Source organism: Vicugna pacos, chromosome 7 (assembly GCF_048564905.1).
Source record: "Vicugna pacos chromosome 7, VicPac4, whole genome shotgun sequence".
In the NCBI taxonomy this organism is placed as follows: Eukaryota; Metazoa; Chordata; class Mammalia; order Artiodactyla; family Camelidae; genus Vicugna; species Vicugna pacos.
Genome location: NC_132993.1, coordinates 9,498,929 through 9,511,763, shown reverse-complemented (window position 1 = coordinate 9,511,763; position 12,835 = coordinate 9,498,929). Strand labels below are relative to the sequence as shown.

Sequence of the window (12,835 nt, the reverse complement as noted above, 5' to 3'; positions counted from 1 at the left end):
AAATATTTCAAATAGTCATGGTTAAAGAGTGCTGATGCAAAGGAGGGCACAGTTCAGTGGTGGAGAGCATGCTTAGCACGCATGAGGTCCTGGGTTCAATCCCCAGTACCTCTGGTATATAAATAAATAAACCTAATTAGCCCCCCGCAAAAAAATGAAGAGTACTCATGGGTCCTCTAGCCCTGAGCGGCACACCCACGGCATCAAGCACCCCTACAAGGTATTCAGCAGAAATGGACGGAACTTGACATCCAAGTTCAAAAATAAAGAGTTCACGGTTCCTGTGGGGAGAGACAGCATGTTCTTCACTATCGTCCAAGCAGAAGGACCACTAATCTCCCTCAACAGAAGTGCTAACTGCCGTTTTAAACCTTAGAGTTAAGAGAGTAAGTCAACACTTTTACTATTTCTGATTTTGTTATTCCAGTTCCCTTCAGCCTCGGCATGTACAGACGAATATTCTCCTGCTCATCCTTTCAGTTCCCTTCCTGGCTTTTTCTAGCAGTCCATCTTCTATTTCCTAAGCCCAGTAATGCCCAGAGTTAAGCCATTCGCATATACTACGGACATACACACACACAGGGACTTTTCTCAGGGTGGTAACGTATATTCTGCTGTATTTTAAATGCCCTCTCTGAGACTCTTTAGCTTCTTCAGTCTTGACCTCTCTGGCTACAGAGGTGAAACTGAAGTTTTCAAGGAACCCGACTCTCAGATCCATAACCTAGGGTTACATGTGATGGTTCAGGGTTTATCTTGGTATAACTGCCACTTGGATATTTTCCCGCAAAGTTTATTGACCAGCTTTTGTTAGTTGAAATCCAGCTGTCACTTTTCTGTCCCCTAACAACAGGAAGGCCACAGCTGGCTCAGGTACAATCCCATCGTCAACTCAAATTTCATGTCCTGTGATGACATGTCGACAAAGAATACATGCAGTCTTGTTGCTGGAGTTATCTGGCTTCCTCTTGGTCCAATCACACAAAACCAAAATTTTCATAACAAAAATACATGCAGGAAGTATCTAGGTGTGCTAGGTGTGTGTGTGCAAACATGAAGGTATATGCATTCATTTAAATGTATATGAAAAATCAGACAGGGACCACTCCACAATTTAAAAAAATATATGTAATATATATTCACATATAATTACATACATGGTATCATGTGATTATATATTTTATATAAACATTTTATATATAATATGTATTATATATTACATACATGTGGTATATATGTGATCATATAAATATACAACCTATATGTGGTATTATGTTATTATGCTCATTACTTAACTCAGCAATCTAATAATATATTGAAAATAAGCAAAAAAAGAGTGATGAAATACCTGAGCTCTTAAGTGGTATTAACAAGTACCAGAAAAATTCAACTTTTTTTTTTAAGTAAAATTAATAGAGCCATGTGTTACTCAAAACTTCTGACAGATGATCCAGGTTTCTCTTAAAAATCTTCTGAAGGTAATTTATTTCTGAAGACTCCATCCACGGTACAGGAAAGGAAAAGGATTTTGTCAAGAACATACTTTATGAAATAGAAAAGCCATAAAGAACAATGCCTCTGATTAAATTTAGTTGTAAACTGACTTCCTGCAGCTGCTCAAAATGATCTCACTCTGAAAATTTATTTTGACTTCATGCATGAGCCGACAAACATAGCAACTTGGCATACACATTTCCCCCCTCCTCCAACACCCCGGAATGATTCAGAGCTACGCATGGATAACTTTGGGATCTCTGATTTATAGCATTTGATAACCAACAGACTAAAATATATTACTAAACTAATCCAATCAATAATTCAAGATAAATATGTCCCCACAGTTTGTTGTGTAGGGTTCTTTAATACTAAGACTCCTATTATAAATTTTCTTTTAAATGTGCTAATCATTTTTACCTTCCATCATTTTGACTCAAAGACCCAATAATGCTGGCATGCTCACAGAGCTTAGTCATCTGATTGCTTAAGTACTTTTTAATAAAAACTTGCCAAAGCAAATGACTAAATATTGCTTAAGGCTAGGCTTATAAGGATCAAGCTAAACCAAAGATCTTTTGTATTCCTTAAGCAAAGTACACATTTCCTTTCTATGTCTATGAAAGCATAGAGGAAGTACGTTTTCAACTGTGCCATGAAATGCTTGAACATAATTTAAAATAAATCCCAATCACTGAGAAAATTATAGTCGCAGGTAGACTGAAATCAACCGTCACGTATACTGGAGGTTATCGAGATCACAATGTATGTTCAATTACTTGACACCAAGTTATTCCACAACAGTTATACACTTATTTATACTTACTGTCTTAGTCCATAAAAACTAACAATATTGAGCAAGACTTCTGCAGAATTTTTCACTAAGATAAAGCAGATTGGGGCTTGTATACAAGTGTCTACTAACTATTTACAAGACCTCTAGGGTTGAACTGACAACTTGGAAATTTGTTTGGTTCCAACTAAAAGAACTAATGTTCCTCCCAAAGAGTCACCTGAAAAAATGATAATAAAAAGGATTCCACCTAAAAAGGCAATTCTTAAGAATTAAGTCCACCGACTGCATTAAACGAACAAATAAAATCGTGGTGAATCTGTATAATGGAAATCCTACTCAACAGTGAAAAGGTACAAACTACTGACACACATAGTGGTATGAATGAAAAAAGTCAGCACAAAGAAAACAAACTGTGTAACTCCACTTGCTCCATTCTAGAAGGCTCCAGGAGCCAGAGTGTGGGAGTTAGGGATCGACTGTCAAGCGACAGGAGGGACCTTTTGGGGATAAGGGACGTATTTCAGTCTGACTGCGGTGGTGAACACAACCATTCACCACTTCAAAACTAATTCAATTGTATGTTTAAAATGGATGAATTTTATTGTGTGAAGTTAATCCTTAACAAAGCTGATTAAAAACAGAAAAGAACCAGAGGAGCCAGACACTTTGTTCCTTCATTCCAACCACAATATAAGCACTTACAACCTTTCCAAGTAGTTGTACAATTACTGCACGCAGAGTATTAACTGTGAAAGACTACAGCTTTGCCTAAAACCGCATCATATGCATACTCAACTGTTCTAGAATTCATCACACCATAGCTCTGAAGGGTCACCCTCCACCCTCTCGGCTTATCTAAGTCTTGCATAACCAGCCCAAAAAGTGATATGTTTCTTCATCAAGATTTTTCTGAATACTCTAGTAGATTTGTCCCTGAAATACCACCGAGCAAGAAACTACAGCCCAAGGAAGTGAAATCACTTGTAATGTAATTTGATTACATTATAGTTGTAAATTACATCTCAGTAATGAAGTCACAGAATCAGATTCTGAATCCTCATCTAACTAGTAAGTCCATGCCTGTTCTTTCACTACACAATTCCCAACCTGGAGGCCAAGGCCACCTGCAAGGAATGGGACCTAGAGCACAAGACTGTTAAGTTATTCACGTGTAGACAGACAAGTCATGGATTCCTTCATGGGTGGAGATTTGCTGCCAGATGCCCGGGTTAATTACACTGATAAAGGCTTTAGAAGCTAGTTTTTCACAGCTAGCCTCCCACATGTTACTTAAATTGTACTTTGAAAGTGGTTTGGCTGGGGTGCAGTTATTTGGAGAATCAGCTACAATAGTCATTCTTTGTACCCACTTGATCACTCTGAAATGTGGTACTGAAACCGAGTCCCCCTACAATCGTGTTCCCCTGCTGAGTTAACAACTCACCTCTCTATCCCAAACTTCATTCCCTTCTTGTCCCACCCTGGTCCCCCTCAGGACTAGACAGCACCAAAGCCCCGAGGGAGGATTTAAACCGAACAAGACACTGCAGGGCACTCCTGAGCACGAAGGCCCCTCCGCCTACTCCCAGCTGCCCCCGTTTCTTGTTTGTAGCAAAAGGCTTTAGTCTCCTAGGCCTCCCCTGATTTCCAAAGAGCAGACTCAAGCCGTTATTAATTAGGGAAGTGAGAGAATGCAGAAATGAAGGCGAAGCAGTCAGGAAAACCAGTGCAGTAATAAAGCAGAGTCCTAGTTCCTCCTCAAGGGACAGACGTAACAATCTGACACATATTTTGAGTTGCTCTGCAGGAGATAAAGACTTCCCACCAGGTAGAGGATGGTGACTTCCTGCTGACCCCAAGCAGGCAGACCCCATTCTGGCTGGAACCAGAAGACTGATGAGTATGATGCCCAAAACATCACGCTGTTACCTCACCACCAACCAGTCAGGGGAAAGTCATGCACCCTGCAGCTTCAACCCAAGCACTGCCTTTAAAAACGCTTCCCTGAAAGCCATGGGGGAGTTGGGGTCTTTTGAGCATAAGCTGCCTGTTTCCTCGCTTGGTGCCCTGCAATAAATGCTGTACTTCCTGCACTTTCTGTAGCCCCAACCTGGGGTCAGGAGATTGGCTTGCTGTGTGACAGGAAAGGGACCCAAGTTCGGTTTGGTAACAGTACTAATCTGTGACGAGAAAGCTGCAAGAACATAGAAAGCCTGAAATCTTAACTGTGAGAAAATTAATGCAGTGAGAGGAGTAAGAGATCAGGACTGAATCTTGCTTTTCTGTCTGGGCACCACGGGTCCCTCCTCATCCCGCCCCTGTCAATGCGTACTTAACTGAGTGGTCATTTCTACGAATTCAGCCAATTTTTGTTGCGTGCCAATCTTTTAAGTGAAACAGAAAAGGAACTCCTACACATCTAAACTCAACTAGAACAATGTTCATATAAAAATCATCTTCTGCAGGGCTTCCCAGTCAGGATGCTCTACTCATCAGTTACTCTGAGGGAGCTCACCTAAAAACAGCACTCCCCCCACTTCAAATTCCCACACACCAGTGACACCAAAATTCACAGCTATTTCTCAGACTTTCATGCTGTGATTTTTGAGAGTCTCTAAGTCCCATAAAATCACAATTAAAAAAAAAAACCTCTCACAGTATCAAAATACCAATGAATTCAAAGGCAAAGATCTTAGTTTCAAGATAAAAGACTCATTTAGATAGGAATTAGGACCCAATGTAATGTAAAACATTGTGGAAAAAAGTGGAACATATTACTGTGCATGATTCCAAACAAAACTTAGGTAATCTTTTTAGATATGAGACACTTCTGGCTTATAAATGCTAGTGAGATACACATACATGTATCTCCAAAGTTTCTTCTCTATCACCAAGACACTTCCAATAGCTGATGTTATATCTTAGAAATCTCTGGCTGTAAAAATTCTCAGCCTTTGTGACATTTCTGCCAAGGTATCAATGAAAAAATCATTAATTCAATAAATTCTTGGGTGCCCATTAGTGTACCAGATATATCTATGAGGCACATAAAAAAGATTAATTATGATCGCCGCCTTCCAGGAGTTCACCACCTAATGAGGGAGCTAAGATACATCTACACAGCGCTAAATCACAAGTGAGAAAGTAAATAATTACAAAGTATTATGCAAAGTTAAAGGACAATAGATCACTAGAAATTTACAACCTAGTAAAAGACATAAGCCTTTATAGCTCTAAATCAAGGTAAAATGTGAACCTAACACTGTGATTTAAAAGCATTACTACTGGGGTAAGAAATGTCCAGTCCCATCAGGCTGGAAGGACTGGAGGGAGAGGGGAGCCCTCATGGGGCAGACAGCATTTCAGCTGAGCTCTGCTGCACACATAGGATTGCTACAAAAAAGGCCAGCACATGCTATCAAAACTGTCCGAAGACCAGTGCAGCGAAGGATGTTTAAGCACTGACCCATCAGAATGGATAACCAGACAGTGGGAAGGGATTATGGGAGGTACTGACCCGTACAAGCTGAAGATCAGCATGAGAAAGGGCCTTGGAGAAGACAGAGCAGAAAACTGGGCATGGCTCACAAGACTGGTAAAAGCCAAACCCCAATTCTCACTGCAGTGAGTTTAGACTTTATCCAAGAGACGAAGGAGAAATGCCCCACCCCTCCCTAGTAAGTATACGTGCATGCACATACACGTACACGTATCACACACACACACCCCCCATCATATTCTAGGGCCCTAACTAACCTTTTACATTCCATCAGAACCCTCAGAATAGTTTTTAGTTTAACTGTCCACCTTCATGCTTTCCTTTGTCATAGAACATATCATGCTGAACTAGAACTTTCTTACTACTCTCATACTGTAAGTTTCCTGGGGGCAGTAACTGCATCTTATTTATTAATATGTTCACAGTAACTATCAAAATGTCTTAACTACGAAAGGTATTCAATAAATGCTTGAATGAATGAATGAATCACAAGCTAAATACTACTTTCTTATTTCCGCCACTGGGTTATTCTAGAGAGATCCATCTCATTACAAAGTTCTCTGTTTTCTTTTTTTTTTTTCAGTCAGCGTATCTTAACTATATTCTCACAGAATAGGGTTTACAAATGCTTCTCTACCTTTAAAGGCATTATTTTTTTTTAATGATCAGTATAAACTATTTTTCCCTTAGTGGGAGGTCACTTCTGTGGTGTCATCGATTTTGTGACCGTTTCTGTACGTCATACACTCTGCTACTTGGTTTCACCGCTTCCCCCATCTAGAACTATAATTAGTGTGACCAAAATTCTCCTGTAAGAATCTCCAGCAATGCTTGTTAATCTTTTTTTCAGACTGAGAGAGCTATGGATCCTATATCTCAAAAAATGTCCATACACTCAAAACTCAGTATCTTTTGATTCTATTTCACCAAGTCCAAAAGGAGACAAAATTAATCTAACACTAATTAAGCTGGAGAGAAGTGTCCTTTGAGGGGAGATGTGATGGCGGGGAGCGCGAGGAGGGCTTCTGCGATGCTAAGTCAATATTCATTTATTGCTCTTGGTCATCTTAGTACCGTTTACTCTAGTGTGCTCCCCTTTGAGAAGATTCATTGATCTATATCATTATAATTTTGCACTTCTCTGTATGTTTGTTTTTAATATCCCCTGTGGTGGAAAAGGTTGGTAATTACTGTCACAGTTGAAGACTTTTCAGGCCTTTGTTAAAAACTGACTAGGGCAGAAAGTGTTCTTCTCTTGGAGTATCTGTTAAGATGCAGAAACAGGAATAACCGGGGCGCGGGAGGAGAGCCATGGTGGTTGGGGGTGGGGAGGAGGGCATCATCCCCCTGCAGTCATTATTATTTACCCAGTGCACATAAATAACAATCTTTCAGTATTCTTGTGTGTGGACAGTTTATACTTCTTCCTGATTTAATACAGTGTCAGTAACATCATCAGTAGAAAAACCTCTGATGCCTCTCGACAATGACCAAGAAAAAAATCTGCTCCATAAAGTCTTCCTACAAAGTCTTACCCTGCTTGTCTTGTATTTCTCTCCACTTACCTCCTCATCCTGTGATTATTCTGATTGTGAGATCATGCTATACCCTCCCAGAACCGACCAATGGTGGGTTTTACCTACATGGGAGGAGGCGGTGCTATGAGGCCACGACAGAACTTCTCAATCACAGACGACTCCCAGAATACACACGTGAGACATCAGTCAGTGTCAGGTCAGAGCTGCAGGACTGGGGTATTGGCCCATCCATCTGATACCCAGACTTACTACCCCCACATTTCCAAGAACAGACATCTGGGGTTAGGGAAACAGTCAATTAAGAGTAAAGGAATAATTACAAAGACAGAGTCTTCCTAAAATCTCTTCCTCTTCAATCTCAAGTCCACAATCAAAGCTAGGTTCCCACTCTCACTGGCGGTGCGCATTCTATGTCTCCTGGACTGGGTTCTCCACCCGGCCTCAGTCTGATGTACAGACTGAACACACACCCAAGTCCAAACCTGTCGGCCTTCAGAGTGGAGGTAATCTAGTTATCTCAAATATGAGGGTCATCAATCAAAGTTGCCCAAAACCTCATGGGAAGAGAGAACAGAATAACTGTAATCAAATATTTATTAAACACATTTATTGAGTGTCTAATATTCCCAAGGCAACTGTCTAGGCACGAGGGAGTTTATATTTATTGCGCTTACATTCACCTGAGTAAGAAAAATGAGTCATATTTTCTGTTGTTCCAGAGGGCAGAACCAATAGGTAGCCTCAATGCAACTCTTGGCTACTTAGGAAGAAATACGAGAATTTTTATTTTCTTCTTCTTGTTGCTTCCAACTCACTAATAAATATTCAAATCATCATATGTTGTTTTCACAATGAACAAGAACATTTAGGGCTATTTTATTTAAAAAAAAAAAAAACTGATAAACAGAGAGGCGACTTTCAAAGTTGGAACAAAGACAAACATTCCTGAAAGACATAGAGGGCTGAATACGTTCGGACCAGACTGGTCCCAGTCAGAGGATCAGACGTAAGGTCAGCGCTGAATTCTGCCTCAGCACTGTCCCTCTGCAAACCCTGCTCCCCTGTCGCTGTCTACATCAGTCTCCCTTCCTCCCGTTCCCAATGTGTAAACACCTAATTTTCTCTTCAGCTGGAGCTGCTTCTTACATATTCATGTTTTACTGCATAATAATAAGGTATTACATTGTAGATTAGGACGTTAAATAAATAAAAAATAAGAACAAGCCAAGCAGTGGTCCACAAACCATACCTGCCTTTTTAATAAAAGCTCATGCATATTTTTTCCACTTCCACTGTAAAGCCTCTCTGCTAGAAATACAATTAATAGGAATCATGTCTGGTCACCTATAACCAATTACTCTCACTGGTTAGAGTTCGGATTTAATGAGCTTTATTCCAAGGACGTATTCCCACAGGAAACAGTTTCACTCTTCTCCCTGTTTGGAACTCCACCGTTACCCAGGCCAGCCACATCCCTAAGTATCAGACATGCATCACTGCAAACATGTTATTACAACCAGAAAATCCACAGAAAGCACATTTTCTTATTGAACATCTTCATATATGGACAAATGGTTGTTAGATAAGTCACATAAGTCTTCTTGGAAGATTTCCGTAAGATTGCCTATAAAATGTGTTAAGAAATATTGAAACGATCATTTCAAAATCTCGGCAAAAATAATGGTGCTCATTCCCAAATCTGGCAATGCGTATCGCTTTCCAGTGTGAGTAAAAGCGTTGTACGTTATCTTTCTCATTAGAGTCCAGCCCAATCCAATGAAAGTCATCAGTACAGGAATCTATGTTTTCTCACAGGCATTCTAGATGGTTCTCATGATCGAGGAAGAGTTGGAAAGGGCTGTGTTAATATTTTTCACAGCTCTGGTTCATAGAAGTATGTTCATGAGCTGTACACCCCAACTGAGAAATAGTTCTCAGTCCCAGACTGTCTGCCAGCAAGCAGGTTACAGGCATCAACGGCACCCAGCTCATAACCTTGCCCGCATGGTCATTATGATCCTCTCTGAACTACCTGGTTCGAATACTTTATATAACACACACTTAAGTATTTTTTCCACATACTGTCCATGTCAAGTCTTAGAGAATACAGTCAGAGGAATCCACCAAGTTTAAAAATATAGAAGCACAAAAATGTTAAGAATTTAAATTATTTCCTAGGCTGTCACTGTTGCCATAATCTTTGATAATGCATCCAGACCCTAGGCGTTAGCACACCCAGTCTCACAGAAGACACGCCTTCCTCCTATGCGCAGTGAGCTTTCAAACATCGGAGCCACCATCAGAAACCTGAAGTAAAAATTCTGGCGCCATAAAGATGTATTTTACATCATTTCCAAGTGCATGCACTTAATTCACACCTACGGTATGTTGCATCGTAATATTTTTATTTTAGTTTTTGCAGCAAGGAGGTGATTTCTCAAACTATAAACACATCAGTACATTTAATAACACATATGATAGAAGTGGAACTAAATTTCCTAGCTGGTCTATTTATATCCAGACTATAAATGCTTGTTTTTGCCCAGAGGCTGCACTGTACACATGACAGCAATGAGCTAGGTTTAAATTTTGCTTTCATTAAACATATTCTCACATCTAAAAACAGCTCACCAGGCAAAGATCAAGAAAACCAGAGAGGGCAGATAACAAATCATTCATAAATAAATAGTTTATCTCTTAAAATATATGTCTGTGCATAACACAGAAGGAAGTTACAATGATACTGAGTTTTACTCAAAACTGATATAAAAATCTCACATCTACAACAGAATATATATTTTATGAGATCAGTTTGCATTCATTTAAACTGTGTGAATAAAAATCCTAATTGCCCTTACAAGTTTTATTTTACTCAATGTTCAAAGTCCCCACAAATACCAAAGTTGATACTGCTACTTAATGAGACTTTCAAGGAAGCAGGATTTTTTTAATAGAAATACAATTGGCTTATTGCTATTAACAGCTACCATTTAAAGCAAAGAAATAACACAACCTAGTCAAGCAGCTCTCTCACCGAGGTGGTTTTCTGTAAAGAGTCTGAAGGAAAATGAACAGCCACCATTTCCTAAGAAGAAAATGAAACAAACTGAAGAGTAGAGTTGGCACACAGCGGACAAAGCCCATCAAGCCTACCTCTCCCTCTCTCCCTCCGTGGCATCATACAAGCGGTTGGCACCTCCGTCAGCACAGGCTCTTAAAAGAGCTTCAAACAGAAAAAAGAAAAGAATATTTTAATATAGGAAGCTTAGCAAAGATCAACATTAAAAAAACAGGCCCTCAGACACACACACAAAGCCGCGCTCCCCTCCCTGGATCATTTCACAGTCAGCCAGTGACACTACTGGTACTAAAAATGATCCTGCATGTCACACACACAAGACAGGATCACCCAGGACAAAGTGTAATTCCTTTTCCATCTTCTTCAACTACTCCTATTAAATAAAGGGGGGGATGGTATATGATGTCTTCAGTATCTCTCGAAGCTTGTTTTTCCTTCCTTCTAACAGAAAATAGGCCTCAGGCTTGATACCAGACAACAGGACGTAGCTTATAACTTTGTCCCCTTGTTTTATTAATTTTTTTATGGATACCTTCTATTTGCGGCAGGTATTATGGGTCTCCATAGTTTACCATGATATGCAAGATTTCTTTTAAAAACACATCATAAGCAGAACATTGTAAGTCTGTTTTAAAATATTAACTAATAATCCAGATAATGTGCGGCTGTAAATATTGAGAAGGTGGCACAAAACTGACTGAAACTTGGGAGATATGAAAGTAATCCAACAAGGCCGGCTGCCCCCCCAACTGGGGCTTTTTATCTCTCGCCTCCCTGTGTTTTTCCCTCACATCACTCTAGGGTTTCATGCTGCTGGTGAAATCATTCCTTAAAATTTTCATTCCACGGTCTACTATTTTCGTTGTGGTTACTTCTCTAATTTCTAATTTTCCTAGAAATGTTCAGTATCCTAGCATCAATTCATCCTTTGATACTTTTCTTTAAAAAAAAAATCCTTTACCTAATAGTTTCAAATCAAACTTTTTTTGTTTTGTTTTGTTTTGTTTTTTTGTATTGTTGTTTTGCTGTGTTTTGTTTTTTAACCTGGGCGATGTTAAGAGTCAATGCTGAGGTGTCTGAGATTCTAAGTCCTCACCCTGAGGAGCTGCCTCTGCCCCTCCATAGCTGTTAAAACTGATCAGTAGGTCACAGAAATCAGCCAAGTCCTTGGACACCAACTGCTTCAGAAGAAACAAACAGTCGGCCTTCCACAGCTGAGGGTTTCCAATGTGATCCATGGTTTAACCTGCGGAAATGAAACCCACGGACACAGAGTGCTGACTGTGGTCACTTTTTTGCACCACTTCATATAAGTGACTTGAGCATCTGCGGATTTTGGTATCTCAGGGGCTCATGGAATCAATCTCCCACAGACACCAGGAGACAACGGTATTTTTTGAGCTACTTCTTCATCTTATTGCTGTTATGAAATCAACTCCCTTTTTTGCAAGTTTAGCTATACATTTAAGAGTGCTTATAATATCTACCTCCAAACTGCGAGGTGTTTAATAACAGGTGGGATATTGTAAAGGGCAGCTAACTGACCATACTGGCAGAAATAAAAGCCCCAGTGTATTTTCCACTAATCCATGATACACGTGAGACGCCTCTGTGTGCCCTATGTTAGAGCAGAAATAAAACAGAGGCCAACTGGAAAAAAAAAAAAAGATACTCCTTTCTTGCTTCAGCTTCTTCATCTGTAAATGGTAACAGTATCACCTATGGCACAGAATTATTAAGCAATCAATGACTTAGTAATTATACATGATGCTCGTCACAACACTGGAACATAGTCAGCATTCAACAAATGTCAGTCCTCTTCCTCCATGTCTGTCAGAGTGAAAATGAAGTCTAAAAAGCACTGTGTCCTTAACAGATACACACTACACATACGTAGTATATGACATAAATAAATGACAAGGACCTACTGCATAGCATAGGGAACTTTATTCAGTTTCTTGTAATGAGCTGTAACGCAAAAGAATCTGAAAACATATGTGCATATGTACATATGTAAAACTGAATCATTTTGCTATACACCTGAAACTAACATTGTAAAAACAACTACACATCAATAAAAAAATAAAATTAAATAAAATACATGAATATTAGCTGACTAAAAAAATAAGAACAAAAAACAAATAAAAAGCATTGTATCTCTAGAAAAGAAAAGCCTATGGTCCTTAAAAAGTGTCAAATAAAAGTAAGAGTTTTACAAAGATATCTAAGAGGAACATCTCATTTTACCAATTACCAACAATACACATTTCCCTTTAAGGAATGGTACCCAAATTCAAATTATACCATAAACATAACTTGAAGATTCACAAACTATTCTGTGCATTTCCTAAATATCAAAACCTGAAAGTTCAAAATCATCAAAAGCAAAATAGAGAGAGAATCTCACATATAAAAGATGCTGTAGAACA

The 12,835-nt window shown here is 39.3% G+C and overlaps 1 protein-coding gene across 11 annotated transcripts in view; it reads right to left on the bottom strand.

The window, feature by feature from the left end:
* The window catches only part of TPK1 (thiamin pyrophosphokinase 1), a 320,519-nt gene that overhangs the window by 196,893 nt on the left and 110,791 nt on the right, over nt 1–12,835 (bottom strand). For 10 of the 11 annotated variants that reach the window (XR_012074168.1, XR_012074172.1, XR_012074169.1 and 7 more), the window contains one exon: nt 10,481–10,550. Coding sequence is in view for 3 of the 11 variants with exons in the window: in XM_072964303.1 (XP_072820404.1) it covers nt 10,481–10,550 (70 nt within the window). In the remaining 8 variants the exon portion in view is untranslated. The other variant, XR_012074174.1, reaches the window with a different exon arrangement.